The 14,727-nt window shown below is 35.9% G+C and overlaps 1 protein-coding gene across 7 annotated transcripts in view; it reads right to left on the reverse strand.

Annotated features, from left to right (window-relative positions):
- The window catches only part of NBEA (neurobeachin), a 524,026-nt gene that overhangs the window by 58,530 nt on the left and 450,769 nt on the right, over nt 1-14,727 (reverse strand). For all 7 annotated transcript variants that reach the window (XM_075741999.1, XM_075742002.1, XM_075742000.1 and 4 more), the window contains 2 exons: nt 12,616-12,735; nt 1,527-1,679 (listed from right to left, as the gene is read on the reverse strand). In XM_075741999.1, coding sequence (XP_075598114.1) covers nt 1,527-1,679; nt 12,616-12,735 — 273 coding nt within the window. The remainder of the gene's footprint in view (nt 1-1,526; nt 1,680-12,615; nt 12,736-14,727) is intronic.

The following is a 14,727-nucleotide window of genomic DNA, read 5'->3' on the forward strand; positions in this document are numbered from 1 at the left end:
CCAATAGGTGGCAGCTTGTTTATCCTTTTTCACTAAGGCATCACATCTTCTTATAGATGTCAAAACTAAACCTCTTGGTCAACTTTAGTGTGCTTAGTCCTGGGCCCAGTTTGGGTTTAGCCACAACCACAATCCAAAAAAAGGGCTCTGTGCAGCAACATGGCCACTCCAGAGACATGTACCTCTGATTGCACATCCCACACTTGAGAATGCTAATGGGGGGTAGTCATCCTTTCAGTCCACCTCCTTCTTTGCTAGTAAAATTGCACTTGAATTTATTGCCACCAGCTGTGACTATGACTTATTTTTAGAAAGAATGTTACAATATATGCAGCTATAAGAGAAATCAGCCAAGAATAAGAAGGAAAATGTTGTTCAGTTTCTTCCTGCCAATGAAGGACTACTCCCTGGAACACATTTCTCATGCTTTGTGTAGTGCATTTCATATGTCTCAAGTGATGAGGTTGCCATCACTTCCTTAGGAGACAGCTCTACATATGTCAAACCATTTACTCTTCTAAATGGAGGACACTTCTAAATCACATACATCTAGGAATAGGTTTGTTTTTATAATATTCTTCTATTCTTTTGAACTTCATATGGCTATTTTTTCTATTAACTCCTGAAGAATAGTTTTCTTTAAATAGACACTTCTTGAAATTTAAATTCTAAACAAGCAGTTTAGAAGAAGAAAACCACTGCTAGACCTACAATGCTACCAAAAAAGCACTGTAGGTAATAATGTACAAGCTGAACAGTTCTACAATTGCATGGAAACCCATAGATTATTGAAAGTATAGTTCTTACTGTATAAGTAAGGCAAGGAATATCTGTTTTAACAAAGATCCATTTCCAAAAATAGAACCATAAATTGAACTATTGCTGGCTTAAATATCAGAATATACCTTGTTTTTATTAAAAATTACTAGAAGCCTTCCTACGTATTAACTCTATCATTAATAAAATCATTATCTATCAAATTCAAGCAAAAAATATGCAACATAGATAAACGTTTTTCATGCTTAAATTCTGCAGACTTCATGGTGATTTACATCAGAGCAGTTCTTTTGCAAAATTTCTTCAGAGACTGCAGTTGTTGGCTTATGTTCACATTTCTACACTTCCAGTTCATCTCTAATGAATAGGAAGTGCATAGCTTCAGTTGAGTAAGGAATATAATACATCCTACATGATACTAGCATTTATAATAACCTTTTATTTTTTGAAGTAGAAGGTGGTGAGGAGAAACAGACAGAAATTTTTCAAGATATCCTGTATTGTCCAACTCATGCCCATCTGAAGCTTTCTCATGAGAGAGTAAATAACTAAATTCCGTGTTCCTTGATTTGGGCACATGGAAAGAAAATCCATTGTAAAATGAAGGGTTCTGTCAAGCAAGACAGAATGTAAATTTTCCTTCTCTTTTTATTTCTATAAATCTAGTTCTAAAGAAATGAAAAATAGTATTAGGTTAGCTTGTTAAAACACAGAACTCCTTGCTTAGGCTAAACTAAAGTGCAGCTTACCATCCTGTTGATACGGACGAAGTCTTCAGGCTTCTTGGCCCATGGGGGGAGATCTACATCATTCACAGCAATTTCATCTTCTCTGATTCCTAGATTATAGCCATTACTGTTGACAAACATCTCTGGTAGGTAGTAAAACTCTGGAATTAACTCCTAGCAAGGAGAAAACACACAACATAAACCCACATTTAAACAGAAATGCTAAATGGTGCTGCCAGAATCAGGCTCTGTTGTAGTACACATTAAATTGTACATTTAAATTAGTAAATAATTCTTGGTTTTGTTTATATTTCTGTGCACTTGTTTGAGAAATTTTATAATCTGTTTTCTTGTACTTATGGTCAAATATAGTTTTCATAATGAAATATTCAATCTTCATTTTTCCTATATCTGTTTTTATGAAAAGCATAACTTTGGAAAAGCAATGAATATCAATAAAGGAGATCTCTTCAGAATAGCAGGTACAAGAAACTGTATACTAAGCTTTCAATGCTATAAATATGTTTGATTTTTTTAATCACTATTTAAATAAACTACTTAAGGGGTGTGGAAGTTGCTGATACAACATTGTCTTAATTTTACTTTCTCTATATTCTTTAGTGTATAAGAAAAGGTGGCAATTTGATTACCTATATAAGGAAAAATTCAGGGTGAAAGAATTTTTCTACTGTAAGAAGAACTCAAAAACACAGGGAAAGAAAAATGTCAGTTCAACAAATGTCCTCAAAACAGAAATACATGATATTTAAACCGTGAAAAATCATTAACTGAGTAGTAACGATCATCTGCAGTATATTAATACATTATAGATAAGTTAGAGTATGAAATTTTTCCCAATTTCCAGGAGAGATAAATAGAAATGCATTTTGACATAATAAATATCACCATTTGTTGCTATTATTTTAGCAGTAAATATTGAACTGCAATAACAAAAAAGCTTTAATGCCTGCTATCTCTCTTCTAATATCCAGGTATGGATTAAATTCACAAAACTACATTGTTAAAAGCATTATGGCATTCAATTGTGTAATATGATCAAAACTGATGACACAGCACCTGAAACCTGAGCCTCTTTGTGGTTCTTTCAAAGGCTGCAGACATGCGAAGCATAAAAAAAAAGTCACTGCAGACACAAACTTATCTAATTAAATCTCATCTGCAACTCCATAGAGAATAGAGCAGTTAAAGCATAGATGGTCCTTTCAAATTTATTCATTAAAAAAAAGAAAAAGAATATTTATTTTACAATTTTAAGTATGTTTAGGGAGGCAACTTACTTGCTTCTTTACATCATTTTTAATATACTACACACAGCCTGAATTCAGATTAGACTAAAATGCAATGCCACTCGATATCTAACTAGTGCAAAATGCTAACCAAGTGAGACATGCCTGAGCTTGAATAGCTCATTATGAAATGAGCTGTAATTTCAAAAAGTAAAAAAAAAAAAAAAAAAAAAAAAAAAATTACGTGCAGTAAATAATAAAAAAGCAGCTAGATCAAAGCCAAACTAAAAGCAATCCTGAATATCCTATAAGGTTAAAACAAAAAAGATTAATTTACTGACAATCTTAAGTTTGATTATACATCTCTAATCTACTCAGACTATTTCTAAAAGCAAACTTCCCCCCCCCCCCCCCCGCCCTTTCCCTTAAACAGGATTCACTAACTCTGAGGTTCCAGAGGAAGCCTTTTGGTTTTCTCTAATGGACCCCAAAGAAGAATGAACGATCCTCACAGCTGGAGAAAACTAGACACTAATCTTCCTAGAGCTCAACAAACTACTACTAACTCACTACTAAGAGCTGGCCACAACCCAACATGTGCTACCGTACAAATCACTGACAAACTAAGAACATTGCCTTAAAGAAAGAAAAATTCATAAGGAACTCAGAATGATGAAATATTATTAAGTCAAAATTAAATTAAAACTCAATATTCAAATGAAACAGAATTTATTAAAGAAAAAATGTAAGCAAAGTTTATTTCTATTTTGTATTAAAGCCTGGAAACACATACCACTGTTTTTTAATTATTATCATTTTTTATTCAATATGGTGGTGTACTAACCTGTCACGTCAAGTAGCAAGCATGTTTTTTCCTTTATCAAAGATGCATAAATGCTTACATTTCATTTTTCAGTTTTAAATGTCCTAGGGTCTAATTGTGAACTTTTACGTCTAACATATCTGAAAGATTTCTGTTGCGCAGAGACACATGTAGTGTTTAACTGAATTCTACTAACCTTCTGACTTCAAGGGTATCTTGAAACAAAGGGATTTAAGTCACTAAATATTTTTAATGGTATTTCCATATAGTAATTTTATCTTTGTTGCTATTTGCTTTCAGTGTAATTTAGTGTTCTCTTGTCCAGTATAGCAGAAAATGTAAATAGAAATAGAATAAATAGAAAGCATGTGATTAACTAACTTTGTAAGATTTATTGAGTTGTATATGTTTAGTTTGACCTGTCTTATTCCTGTGCTCTGGAAACTAACCAGTGCCAGACTTCTAAATCCTCTTCAAATAACACTCTCTCTAGAACCCTAATCATTTCAGTTACACATCTCCTGGTAATTTTTTTTCAGTCAAAGTAACGAAACTAAACATAGTATTTCAAAAAATGTAATAAACCCACTGTGTTAAAGTCTCAGCATTCTTGTTGGTGTTATTTTTAGTGCTGTCTACAATTTTGTTTGCTTATTTGAGTACTATTTAGCATGAATTGAGCCTTTTCTTGAGATATGAACACCATCACATGTGATCTTTCCCAGATACTTACATATTTCCCATACTTTGCATTAGCCATTCAGTTCTGCTTGGTAGCGTTTGATATTCCTCTTAAAATTTCGTTGTCTCCACTACTGACTACAGTAAGAAACCACAACACTTAAAAATAGCTGAGATGATAGATATAAATCCATTCCCTTCTCATTTCTAGAGAATGAATGGATATATAGTAAAACACAGTGCCATTGCGAAAACTTATGGCACCCCGTAAGTTTGAACTTGCTAACATTTGGAAAAATCTTCAAAATGTGTATTTAGCTACTTAGAAGCATAGAAAATGCAACTAATATGGAGAAGTGTGATAGAAAAGTTTGGGGTTGTGTTCACTGTTTATTCTGCTGTGAAACAAGAAGCTGTCTCTTTCTACCTCATGCCAATGGCAGGCGCCGGGTGAGGATGGAAAGGCAAACACTCCCTTCCAGAGGGCCCCTGAGCATGCTTTGCTAGGAGAAGTACAAGCTGGGAGAAGCAGAGGGAGGAAGGATTAACAAGGACAGAGCAGGCAGCAAGGATGGAGCCTGGGAGGTTGCTGGGAAAAGGAAGGAACAGACATGAGTGAACCTCAGTGGAGGTGGCAAGATGACAACTGGTGACCAGAGACAATTGCTTTAACCAAGAAGTCTCTGAAAGTTGCAAGAATGAACACAAGAATGAAGGAAAAGATAACACTAGCAAGAGCTAGATTTATTTTCAAAACCTATTTACATTTTTCTCAAACAGAGTTTGGGTTTTCTTTGTTTCATAAGTGGGTTTGTGCCAGTTCATATTCTAAGATTATGGCTAGAGAGACACAGCTCTTTTGGTGCTTTTCCTGTTAAGGACAGGGAACAGATATCTCAAATATCTAACTGTTTCAGGGTCACATTTGGAGAGGTTACCTTGCCCATTCCACCGTTCCAGAAGAGGCTCAGCAATACCATCTTTCCTGCCATTTATCTGTCTACCCTATAGTCCCAGAATTTGAATGACAGCAACTCCACAATCCTTCCATCAACTGACTTCAGTATTCTTCATCTGAGGAAATTTTTACCTAACGCCTAGCCTGAATCTTTCGTTACACAATTTAAGCCCATTTTCCCTTGTCCTAGCTATCAATCCATCATGGATACGGAGAACAGATTACTGTTTTCTCTTTGCATAGTTTATTACGTATTTGGGAAGCATTATCCTACTAGCTTTACAGCCTTTCAGCTCCTAAAAGTCCAAATGAAGGACAATGATTTTACCTTCCGTCTTGCCACATTGCTTAAATTGTAGTTACAGATGTGTAAAATATTCTTTTAATCTCCCCAAACTAGTTAGTAGAATTAATCCTAAACAGTGCATAACTTAATTTACTCCTATATATATTTTGGCCTTGTTACATTTTATCACATGTTCATCACACAGAAGCCAAAATAAATGTTTTTATCAACCTCTGTGGTCTGTAGATCAGAGATTAAGATTGCATACTTTTCTGACAGGATCTGCTATTTTTCATTCATTTTTATGTACAGTGTAGTTTGCCATATAACATAGCTTCTTACAAATCGCCAGCTTTGTACTTTAGAAGGACCATTGTTAAATTCACCCTGCAGATAGGGAGAAGGAGACTCAGATATCAGCAGGGGAAAATTGTATCTCAATGATGGTATTTACACCAGAGGATGGGACACAGAGGACCTTCTGTCTCCCAATCTGCTTTTTGCTTGACAGACAAAATAGTCGATAAGTGAAGCCTTAAAACTCCTGTTGCACCTTCAGTGGCACTGGTGGTAAAAGGTCAACGCAAAGCTAGGTCTATGCAAAGGAATGCTTGTTTGAAGCTACCGTGATTTTGAGAAGTTCATGTTTCAAGGTACGAATGTTCATGAAAGACAAATCTCAAAATATTATCTTCCTACACTACAAACATTGAGTCAGCCAGTGTAAATCAAGACATGAAGGAAAACATAAAAAATAACAACATAAAAAATCTTCCTCAGAAGTTACATCAGTTTGCAGGCAGAAAATGAGGAAATGCAAAAAAAAGACACAGAAGACCAATATTTTTTAAAAGTCTGATATTTTAAAAATATTCACAGACCAATTAAGCAATTTAGATGCATATTGTTATTGTATGTCATTCAGCTGATATATAATTTTGCATTAAGTGATACAATTCAGTAAACTTTATTGGTTTCTTCGCTCTTACCAAAACATATCAAAGGTTCTAAATAAATCTTTCTGACTACATAACCTGTCATGGGTAATTTCTTACCACAATAAATATCTAGAGTTCAAAGAGTTAATAAAAATAGGGATTCTAGTGATCTAAATCCATTTGCAGTAATTTCTGTCTAGTTGTCCTTGACATTTCACAAGCTGGTAACCTCCTCTGCTCCCCTTTCATTCACACTTCTAATAAGACAGGTTAGCTTTCTATCATTTAATAGTCAGCTACCTTTCAAACTGCCGAGAAGCTTGGCTCTTCTCAGATGAAGAACGATGCAGTAAAGCTACTGAGGGGTGTAAAAAAAAAAAAAAAAAGTAAAATGAATATTATAACAGACATTTCTTCTCTGTAAATGTGATCTCTAGTTTATTTTAACAGCTATACTAAAACCCCAAGGTATAGTTAACAGTATTATATGCCTTGTGTCTTCATATAAGAAAACATCCCCAAATGCATTTTCTAATTTACAAGCCTGTGACAAATCCAGGCTGCTGAGAAATTAAACTTTAAAAATATGTCTTGGGGTGATAGAGGACCACTATTAACACTATCTTAATTGTACACCACTCGCATCAAATCTGACGTTTCTGTTTAATATGTTTTGCTAAGGGTATACCATTTTATGGCCTCCCAATGAAATCAAATCCAATCCAGACGTTTTCACTTTTCTAATATAATTCACTTCAAGGTTTTAAAGCTGCCATTTCTTTTTCTTTCTTTTCCTCCCAAAAGGTTGATCCCTTGGCATCCATTAATTCCACAAGAGCCTAGTACTGGGTCAATGAGTCAGTCATGAGTACCTCCATTAACTGCGTTAATTCACACTAAGGCACCTTAATGACATTTTGTCAGAGCTACCTTTCTAACTTCTAAACACACTATTCAAAAAGTAATATAACAATTTTGAGAGGCATTAGGAAAGATTAGTGCCTGAACAGGAGGTTCTGGGGAAGTCAATGTTACCAAAAACTGGAGCAGGGGGGGAGGTGGAAAGGAAAAAATGTGAAAGCTGACTGGCCAAGTTATGGTCATTTCCGGGTGACTTGTTTCCTCAAAGGTCACTCCGTGAATGTTCATTCTTCCTCCAGCTTGTACTGATTATCTCGAGAGAAGGTCGATGTTGATAAAGGGAGACACAATAAAATAAACTCGGTTATCCAGGTTCTCCCCTGTGTGTTACCACTCTAATATAGCACATACCATATTAATTCTGTTTCATCCACTGTAGGTGAACAGGTTTCTTTGAAAACACCAAAATAGCCCAAATGTATGGAACAAAATTGTCTAAGTAGATCTGTAATTATCAATTGAGCAATAATCTATCATGTGCTATGTTCTTCAAAGGTGGCGTACGTTTTGCCACAATTCAAGACGTAGCAATTACGGCTTGTTTTTCAGACTGATCAAACTACTGCCACAGCCCTGTTTTCACTAGCTCAATGTGAAACACTTTAGTTCCAGAGTACACATATGTAAAGGGAGAGAGGGAAGGAGGGGAAAGGGAGAGAGGAAGAAAAAGAGAGAGAGAATGCCAGAGAGGACATACGTGTGTGAAAAAAGGAGACTGACTCACAGAATTGCAGCTTCCTAAAGAGATATACATTCCTTTGCAAATCTCAGGCATTTATTTTTTTAAAATTTTAAGGCAGCACTTTTTAAAAGTGATTTGGATGTTTCTTTTAAAATTACATTGAGGGTGCAAAAGAACAGTGTTGTGGTAAGTGCCTGCATTGCTTAAAAATCTCGATTTATTAGTTAAGACTGACTCCCTTCAGAAGTGACGTAAAACACTTAAAAATAAAGCACCTCATAATCCTCTTTCGTAAACAATAACTGATGAAAAAAATCATAATACGGATTTTATTTTCCTGAAAAAAAATAATTTTAAAAGCATTTTTTTAATTAGATCTTGCTAATAAAGAATTAAGGCAATTCATATCATTATTTAATATGGTACTTGAAAGCAAAAATTGTGGCCATTTTACAATACACAGCATTGAAGAATGTCAGATTAATTCATTACACATGCTGTTTTTAAATTCTTTCATAACCTGTGCCACAGTAATTAATGAGATTAGTGAGATCAGAGATTAAGTGTACTTAAAGCAGCTCAGATGAATTTTAAATATATGATAAGGAATACATGAATAATGAACACTTGCTATTTTAAACAGTTTTGAAAGTTTGCTGCTTTGATGGATAGTCCATATTCCACACACCTAATATTTACTATAAAGACTCAAAAAATCTTTAGGGTGGGAAAACAATTTATAGCATGTATATCACATGGGAATCCACACTGCCAAAGACCTCCATTTATAACAATGTGCAGCCAGCAGCAGCTACACAAATATGCAGAACACTTTGACAGAGAACATGCTTTAAGATTTTGTACTCACACACAACCTCTATACATCTTCTCTTTTGCACACTATCTGCTTTCTCACAGGACTGCTAGATAAATATCACAAGTTACCAGACAGCTGAACATGAATTTTTGGATGTTTCACACTCTCAGAGCTGAAGGTCTTCTGTTGTGCAAGACAGTAGTTGCTGCTCTTAGGAAAGTGGGCAAAATGGGTAGATATTTTGAGGGGGTTTCTTGGTAGTTCCCCAAAACTCACTGCTTTTCCAGTCCCTGGAAACTTGATTAAAATGCTTTAAAAAGTCTGTAAGGCATTCCAAGCAGTAGCACAACTAATCAGAAAAAATGGGGTATTTGTAGTATTAATAATAGTTCAGTTTCCCATCCTTTTGCAGAATGAACTCTGAGGCCTCGGGGAAAAGTTGGCCCTGATGTCATGGCATTGAGAAATGCAGTTCATTAAGATCTTAAGCAACAAACAGCAACAATTAGCTGCTATACTCATTCTTGATTTATCGCTAAGAAACACAGACTCTACAAATGGAAAGGGCCTAAAGGGTCAACTAGCGCATCCTCTTGCCAATTCATGATTGCCCCTGATGCTTTCCCAGTGTTTTGCCAGTCTATGTTTCTAAGAAGCTCGAGAAATAAGCAGTTTACTGCTTCCCCTTGTGAGGATATTCAAATTCAGAGAATACTCAATTCCACTTTAACTTTTCATACTCTGTTTGTTAAGTAAGCATTTTTCAACTCTGATCCCTTTCCTCTGAGGTTTACCTCTTTGTTCCCTGACAAACAATTCTTCTCCCTTTCATACGTTTGCATATTTTATAGCATTTATGATACCATGTCTTCACTTTTAAACATTAATTACCCTACACATATACATACATTTTTCTTCCTGGATCCAACTCCTTAAACACATTTTCTGCTGTTATGGCTCCCTACAGTTTGGGTATAGACTCCACCAGCTAGTTCCCAGCAAACAAAACACTAAGAATTTGCTTTATCCAGCATGGATACATACTAAAAATTGAACAAAGAACAAACAAAAACTTGTGTTCTCCAAGAACATAAGAGCACTGAAGCAAATGAATCACTAATCAGACTATTTTAAGTGGAATTTAGATGCCATGAGATAGTCTAGTTTTTATAATGCTAAGGATATAGCTTCAGTCTCACTATGAGCTTTCTGCCATCCTGCTGATCTTCAATTTTCCTTGTTAAACTGAACACAAAACAGCAATGCATTGACATATATTGCTTAGGCTACTGAAGTGTACTTCAGTAGACTTATTCTAGTAGTGGCTTTGTATCAATATATAATAAATTGATTTGATGATGCAATACATTGAATGACAGTATTAAATACACTAAAAAATCTCCTCTCATTGCTATCTTTTTTTTTTATATTTTGTGTATTTAGATAGCTTATGAACTTTTTCTATTTGCTTTGGCATCTTTTAAAGATTTAGCTTGTTTTCAAATCTTCTTTTGTTGATCTATTTTTATCTTAAGCTGAATCAATGCATAATAAATCAATACAAGGTTAATTTCTAAATCTACCTTCCCTGTATCTTCATTAATTAACAAAACCATATTTTAAACAGCATCTTTAATCCCTAAAGTATCCCTGAACAGACAGGTCAGGGATTATCTGGAGAAAACATTTATTGGCTAACATACCTCATCTGTGCCTCCCATATTAGATTTTCTGTAATGACTTAGCTCCAAGTAGTATTTCTCTTTCTAATGGCATAACAGAAATGTATATATATCTAAATCTGACTCTGGGGCTCTATGGCAGACTCCCAAATGTATTCTAGAATACATTATTTTACAATCTTTCTCTCAATGCAGCTCTGACCCTGCACTGTTACTATTTTATCCAAGTTATCCCTAACTCCCTTCTTTAAATTCTGTGACGCTAAAGTACAAAGCTACCCCACATCTTCACCTTTTGCCTTCCTTTTCTGAAGGTGAGTATCTACTTTTGAGCATCTTTTTAATACTCATTTTATTTTAATAACTTGGATTTTTTAAAAATACAAATACGTTTTCTAATGCAACTGTTATCCCTCCATAATTCCCACATCCTTGCAGTAGCTGGCAGCAGCAGTTTAAATTACCCCACTTTGTTCACAAGACTCCCAGTATTTTCATACAAACATTTCAGTTCTTTGTTTTACTGATAACTCATTCGGTTGCTAGTTTAGGAAGAACCCTTTCACTAATGATATACCCTAGTTGAATACCATCCCTCTGTCTGTCCACAGATATTCCTTTATCTTTTTGCAATGCCTTCATGTATTTAACTGCCCTCCTCCAGCGTACTAAAGCCAGACAAGAAGATTACAGTCACTTCCAATTGTCTTCCCTTATTCCTCAGTTTAAGGCTCTTATCTTTTGTTTCAGTCCCACTCCTAGCAGGCCATTTTCCCAGATATTCTCATGAAATACCAGGAAAAGCAGATTTCATTGAAAGGGAAAAATCAAAATGTCAGCACTTTGAATTTGAAGAAAAAGCTGCATTTCAAATATAGCAGATATTGAACCAAATTCCATCCAAGTTCTGAATTTTCCTTTTTTTTTCTTACAAAGGTAACAGTGATAGCACTTAAAATACTATTGACTTCCAGAGCAGCATAAATAAACATGAAATGGGTTGCAAGAGGTTTAGGTTAATTCCTTTTCTTTAAGAAGCATTTTCTCCCATATGTTAAGATGGCCATACAATTTACAATTTGTTATTCTAGTTGTAACTAGTAACTGAATAATAACAACATGGTTTGTTCACATATACTTCTGACACTGCTGGAATATTTATGTAAACAGGAGCTCTGGGATAAAAATAAGTCAACAAATTTACATCGTCTTCTTTTGTCAAGTTAAGTCAAAAATATAATGGTAATGTGACCTTGACTTTATCATTTCCTCATATGAGTGGCAGTATTAAAATACAAGAGAGATATATTCACTTTAAAATAAAGTTTTAAAAAAAAGAGCGATTAATGGTATACTGCAGCCTTTGCCTACCTTATTACTAGAAAATGAGAATCAAGAAAGGAATGTATTATTCAAAATATTATTAGATTTTGGGTTCTTTCTGATAAGGTCCCATGTATATGAACAATAACCCTTTGTATTTAACAATAGGTAAGGAATAACAACAGTAAAATCACCATGCTCTCCGGCTGTTTCTGTATATCGTGTAGAAGTTGTTTTAATCTAATGCGTATTGTTGCATAATATCCCCAGGCACAGTCAAGTAAAAGCTAAAGCTGTACAGAAAAGCCAACATTTTAAATGGGTCTTGTCATTAATGCTTTATTAATTGCCCCAGGCAATGCAAACCCAGAGCTAGGCAAGCTATAACAATATGACACTTTAAGGTCAAATCCAATTCCTGCTGTGTTTTATAGAGTGGGCCAAATATTGAGTTAACAGCAGGAAAGAACAATTTATTGGGCTTTTCTCCATCTCCTGATTATCTGATCTAAATTAGATCAGTTAAGTTGTTTTTCTCTAAAAACAAAACACCTTTTGTCCACTCAACTTCAAAGAATATTTGATTGTTTCTGTTAGAACAATAATCTTTAGTAACATCTACCTTTTATTTAAACTATCCTTCGTGTAGTGAATATAAAGATATGAAATTAACAGCCCTCTTTGTCCCTACATAAACCAAAATACCATAAACGAAAGAGCACATTCATCAATGTATTTAAAGTATATGTTACCTTCACATCTGAGGTATCTCTTTGGCTGTTCCTCCAAGACCTGGCTACCGAAGAGAAGGTTCGATCTGGGTGGTCAAACTTGCCATCATTTGCATTTAGAAAGAACGTTGTAAAGGGCTCCTGTAGTCAATGAAATGAAGACAGATTAAGAAAACAGCAGAACGAATCATGCAGCAGGTTTCTGACAAAATCCAAATTACTTTTGCAGATCAAAATACTTCATAAAGGCAGAATGAAAAAAAATATGGCACCTCATAATTATATGTGTATCTGTACTGAATATATGTATCTGTACTGAATATCTTAACACATTTATTGGCACTAAGACATTTTGCACACACAAATCTTGAGTTCTGGCAGCAAAGGTTATTTTATATATTTACTCTTCCATAAGACTAATTACCCATCAGTGGCAGACCTATGTAGCTTAGTTCCAGTTCACAGTCTGCCTACTTCACTGCAACTATTGTAAACGACCTCTGTGATATTTATATTACCATGCTTTGTTTACCTCTTGTGAGATAGTACGACAAAAAAAAGTCTAAAAAGATGTCCCACATGGATTTTCCTTTTCATTTAATTTAAAAGATATCAGTAGGTTCCATATCACCTCATGGTGGGCAGAATGGCTCTGCGGTCATTATGAGGCAGACTATGGTTACAGGATATCTAGCTTTACCATTACTTTGGGGCAGAGGTACAGAGAAGAAACATTTAGAGTTTTTACTTTTGCTAATTCTATCTGAAAGCACACTCCCAATACTTACTAAATGGAAACAGCTATTAACTTTTGGGTAGGAAGAGCTCAAGTCTCAGACAGTCTGGAGAACTCATTTTTATGTCACCACAATCCACTGCAGGGAAGGGGTTAACAGGGGACCAAGTCCTTAATTTGACAGCAGAATCCCAATACTGAGATCATTGCCAACTCCCTGGTTTTCTAGCACCACTCAATTAGCTCTCTGATTCAATTAATATTTGGCAATATGTCCACATGGATGGAAACTACTTTTTCCTCTTTGCCAAAGTCTGACGAGGAATATTTGAAAAAGTGTCCCTTTCATTAAATTCACACACAAATTTATTTCTTTACATGTCCTCATCATTTGGAAATTTTGTTAATCAAAGAATCACAGAATCACAGAATCATAGAATCATACAATAGTTTGGGTTGGAAGGGACATTTAAAGGTCATCTAGTCCAACCCCCCTGCAATGAACAGGGACATCTTCAACTAGATCAGGTTGCTCAGAGCCCTGTCCAACCTGACCTTGAATGTTTCCAGGGATGGGGCATCTACCACCTCTCTGGGCAACTTCTTCCAGTGTTTCAGCACCCTCACTGTGAAAAAATTCTTCCTTATATCTAGTCTAAATCTACCCTCATTTAGTTTAAAGCCATTATCCCTTGTCCTATCACTACACTCCCTGATAAACAGTCCCTCTCCAGTGTTCCTGTAGGCCCCTTCAGGTACTGGAAGACTGCTATAAGGTGTTCTCAGAGCCTTCTCTTCTCCAGGCTGAACAACCCCAACTCTCTCAGCCTGTCTTCATAGGAGAGGTGCTCCAGCCCTCTGATCAGCTTTGTGGCCCTCCTCTGGACTCGCTCCAACAGGTCCGTGTCCTTCTTATGTTGGGAACCCCAGAGCTGGATGCAGTACTCCAGGTGGGGTCTCACAAGAGCGGAGTAGAGGGGCAGAATCATCTCCCTTGACCTGCTGGTCATACTTCTTTTGATTGGCCCAGGGTATGGTTGGCTTTCTGAGCTGCGAGCACACATTGCTGGCTCATGTCCAACTTTTCATCCACCAGTATCCTCAAGTCCTTCTTTGCAAGGCTACTCTCAATCCCTTCATCCCCCAGCCTGTATTGACACTGGGGTTGCCCGCACCTGGGTGCAGGACCTTATACTTGGCCTTGTTGAACTTCATGAGGTTCACATGGGCCCACCTCTCAAGCCTGTCAAGTTCTCTCTGGATGACATCCTGTCCCTCAGGCATGCCAACTGCATCACTCAGCTTGGTGTCCTCTGCAAACTTGCTGAGGGTGCACTCAATCCCACTGTATATGTCATTGATGAAGATACTAAACAGTGCTGGTCCCAACATGGACC

Source organism: Balearica regulorum, chromosome 1, assembly GCF_011004875.1.
Source record: "Balearica regulorum gibbericeps isolate bBalReg1 chromosome 1, bBalReg1.pri, whole genome shotgun sequence".
Lineage (NCBI taxonomy): Eukaryota > Metazoa > Chordata > Aves > Gruiformes > Gruidae > Balearica > Balearica regulorum.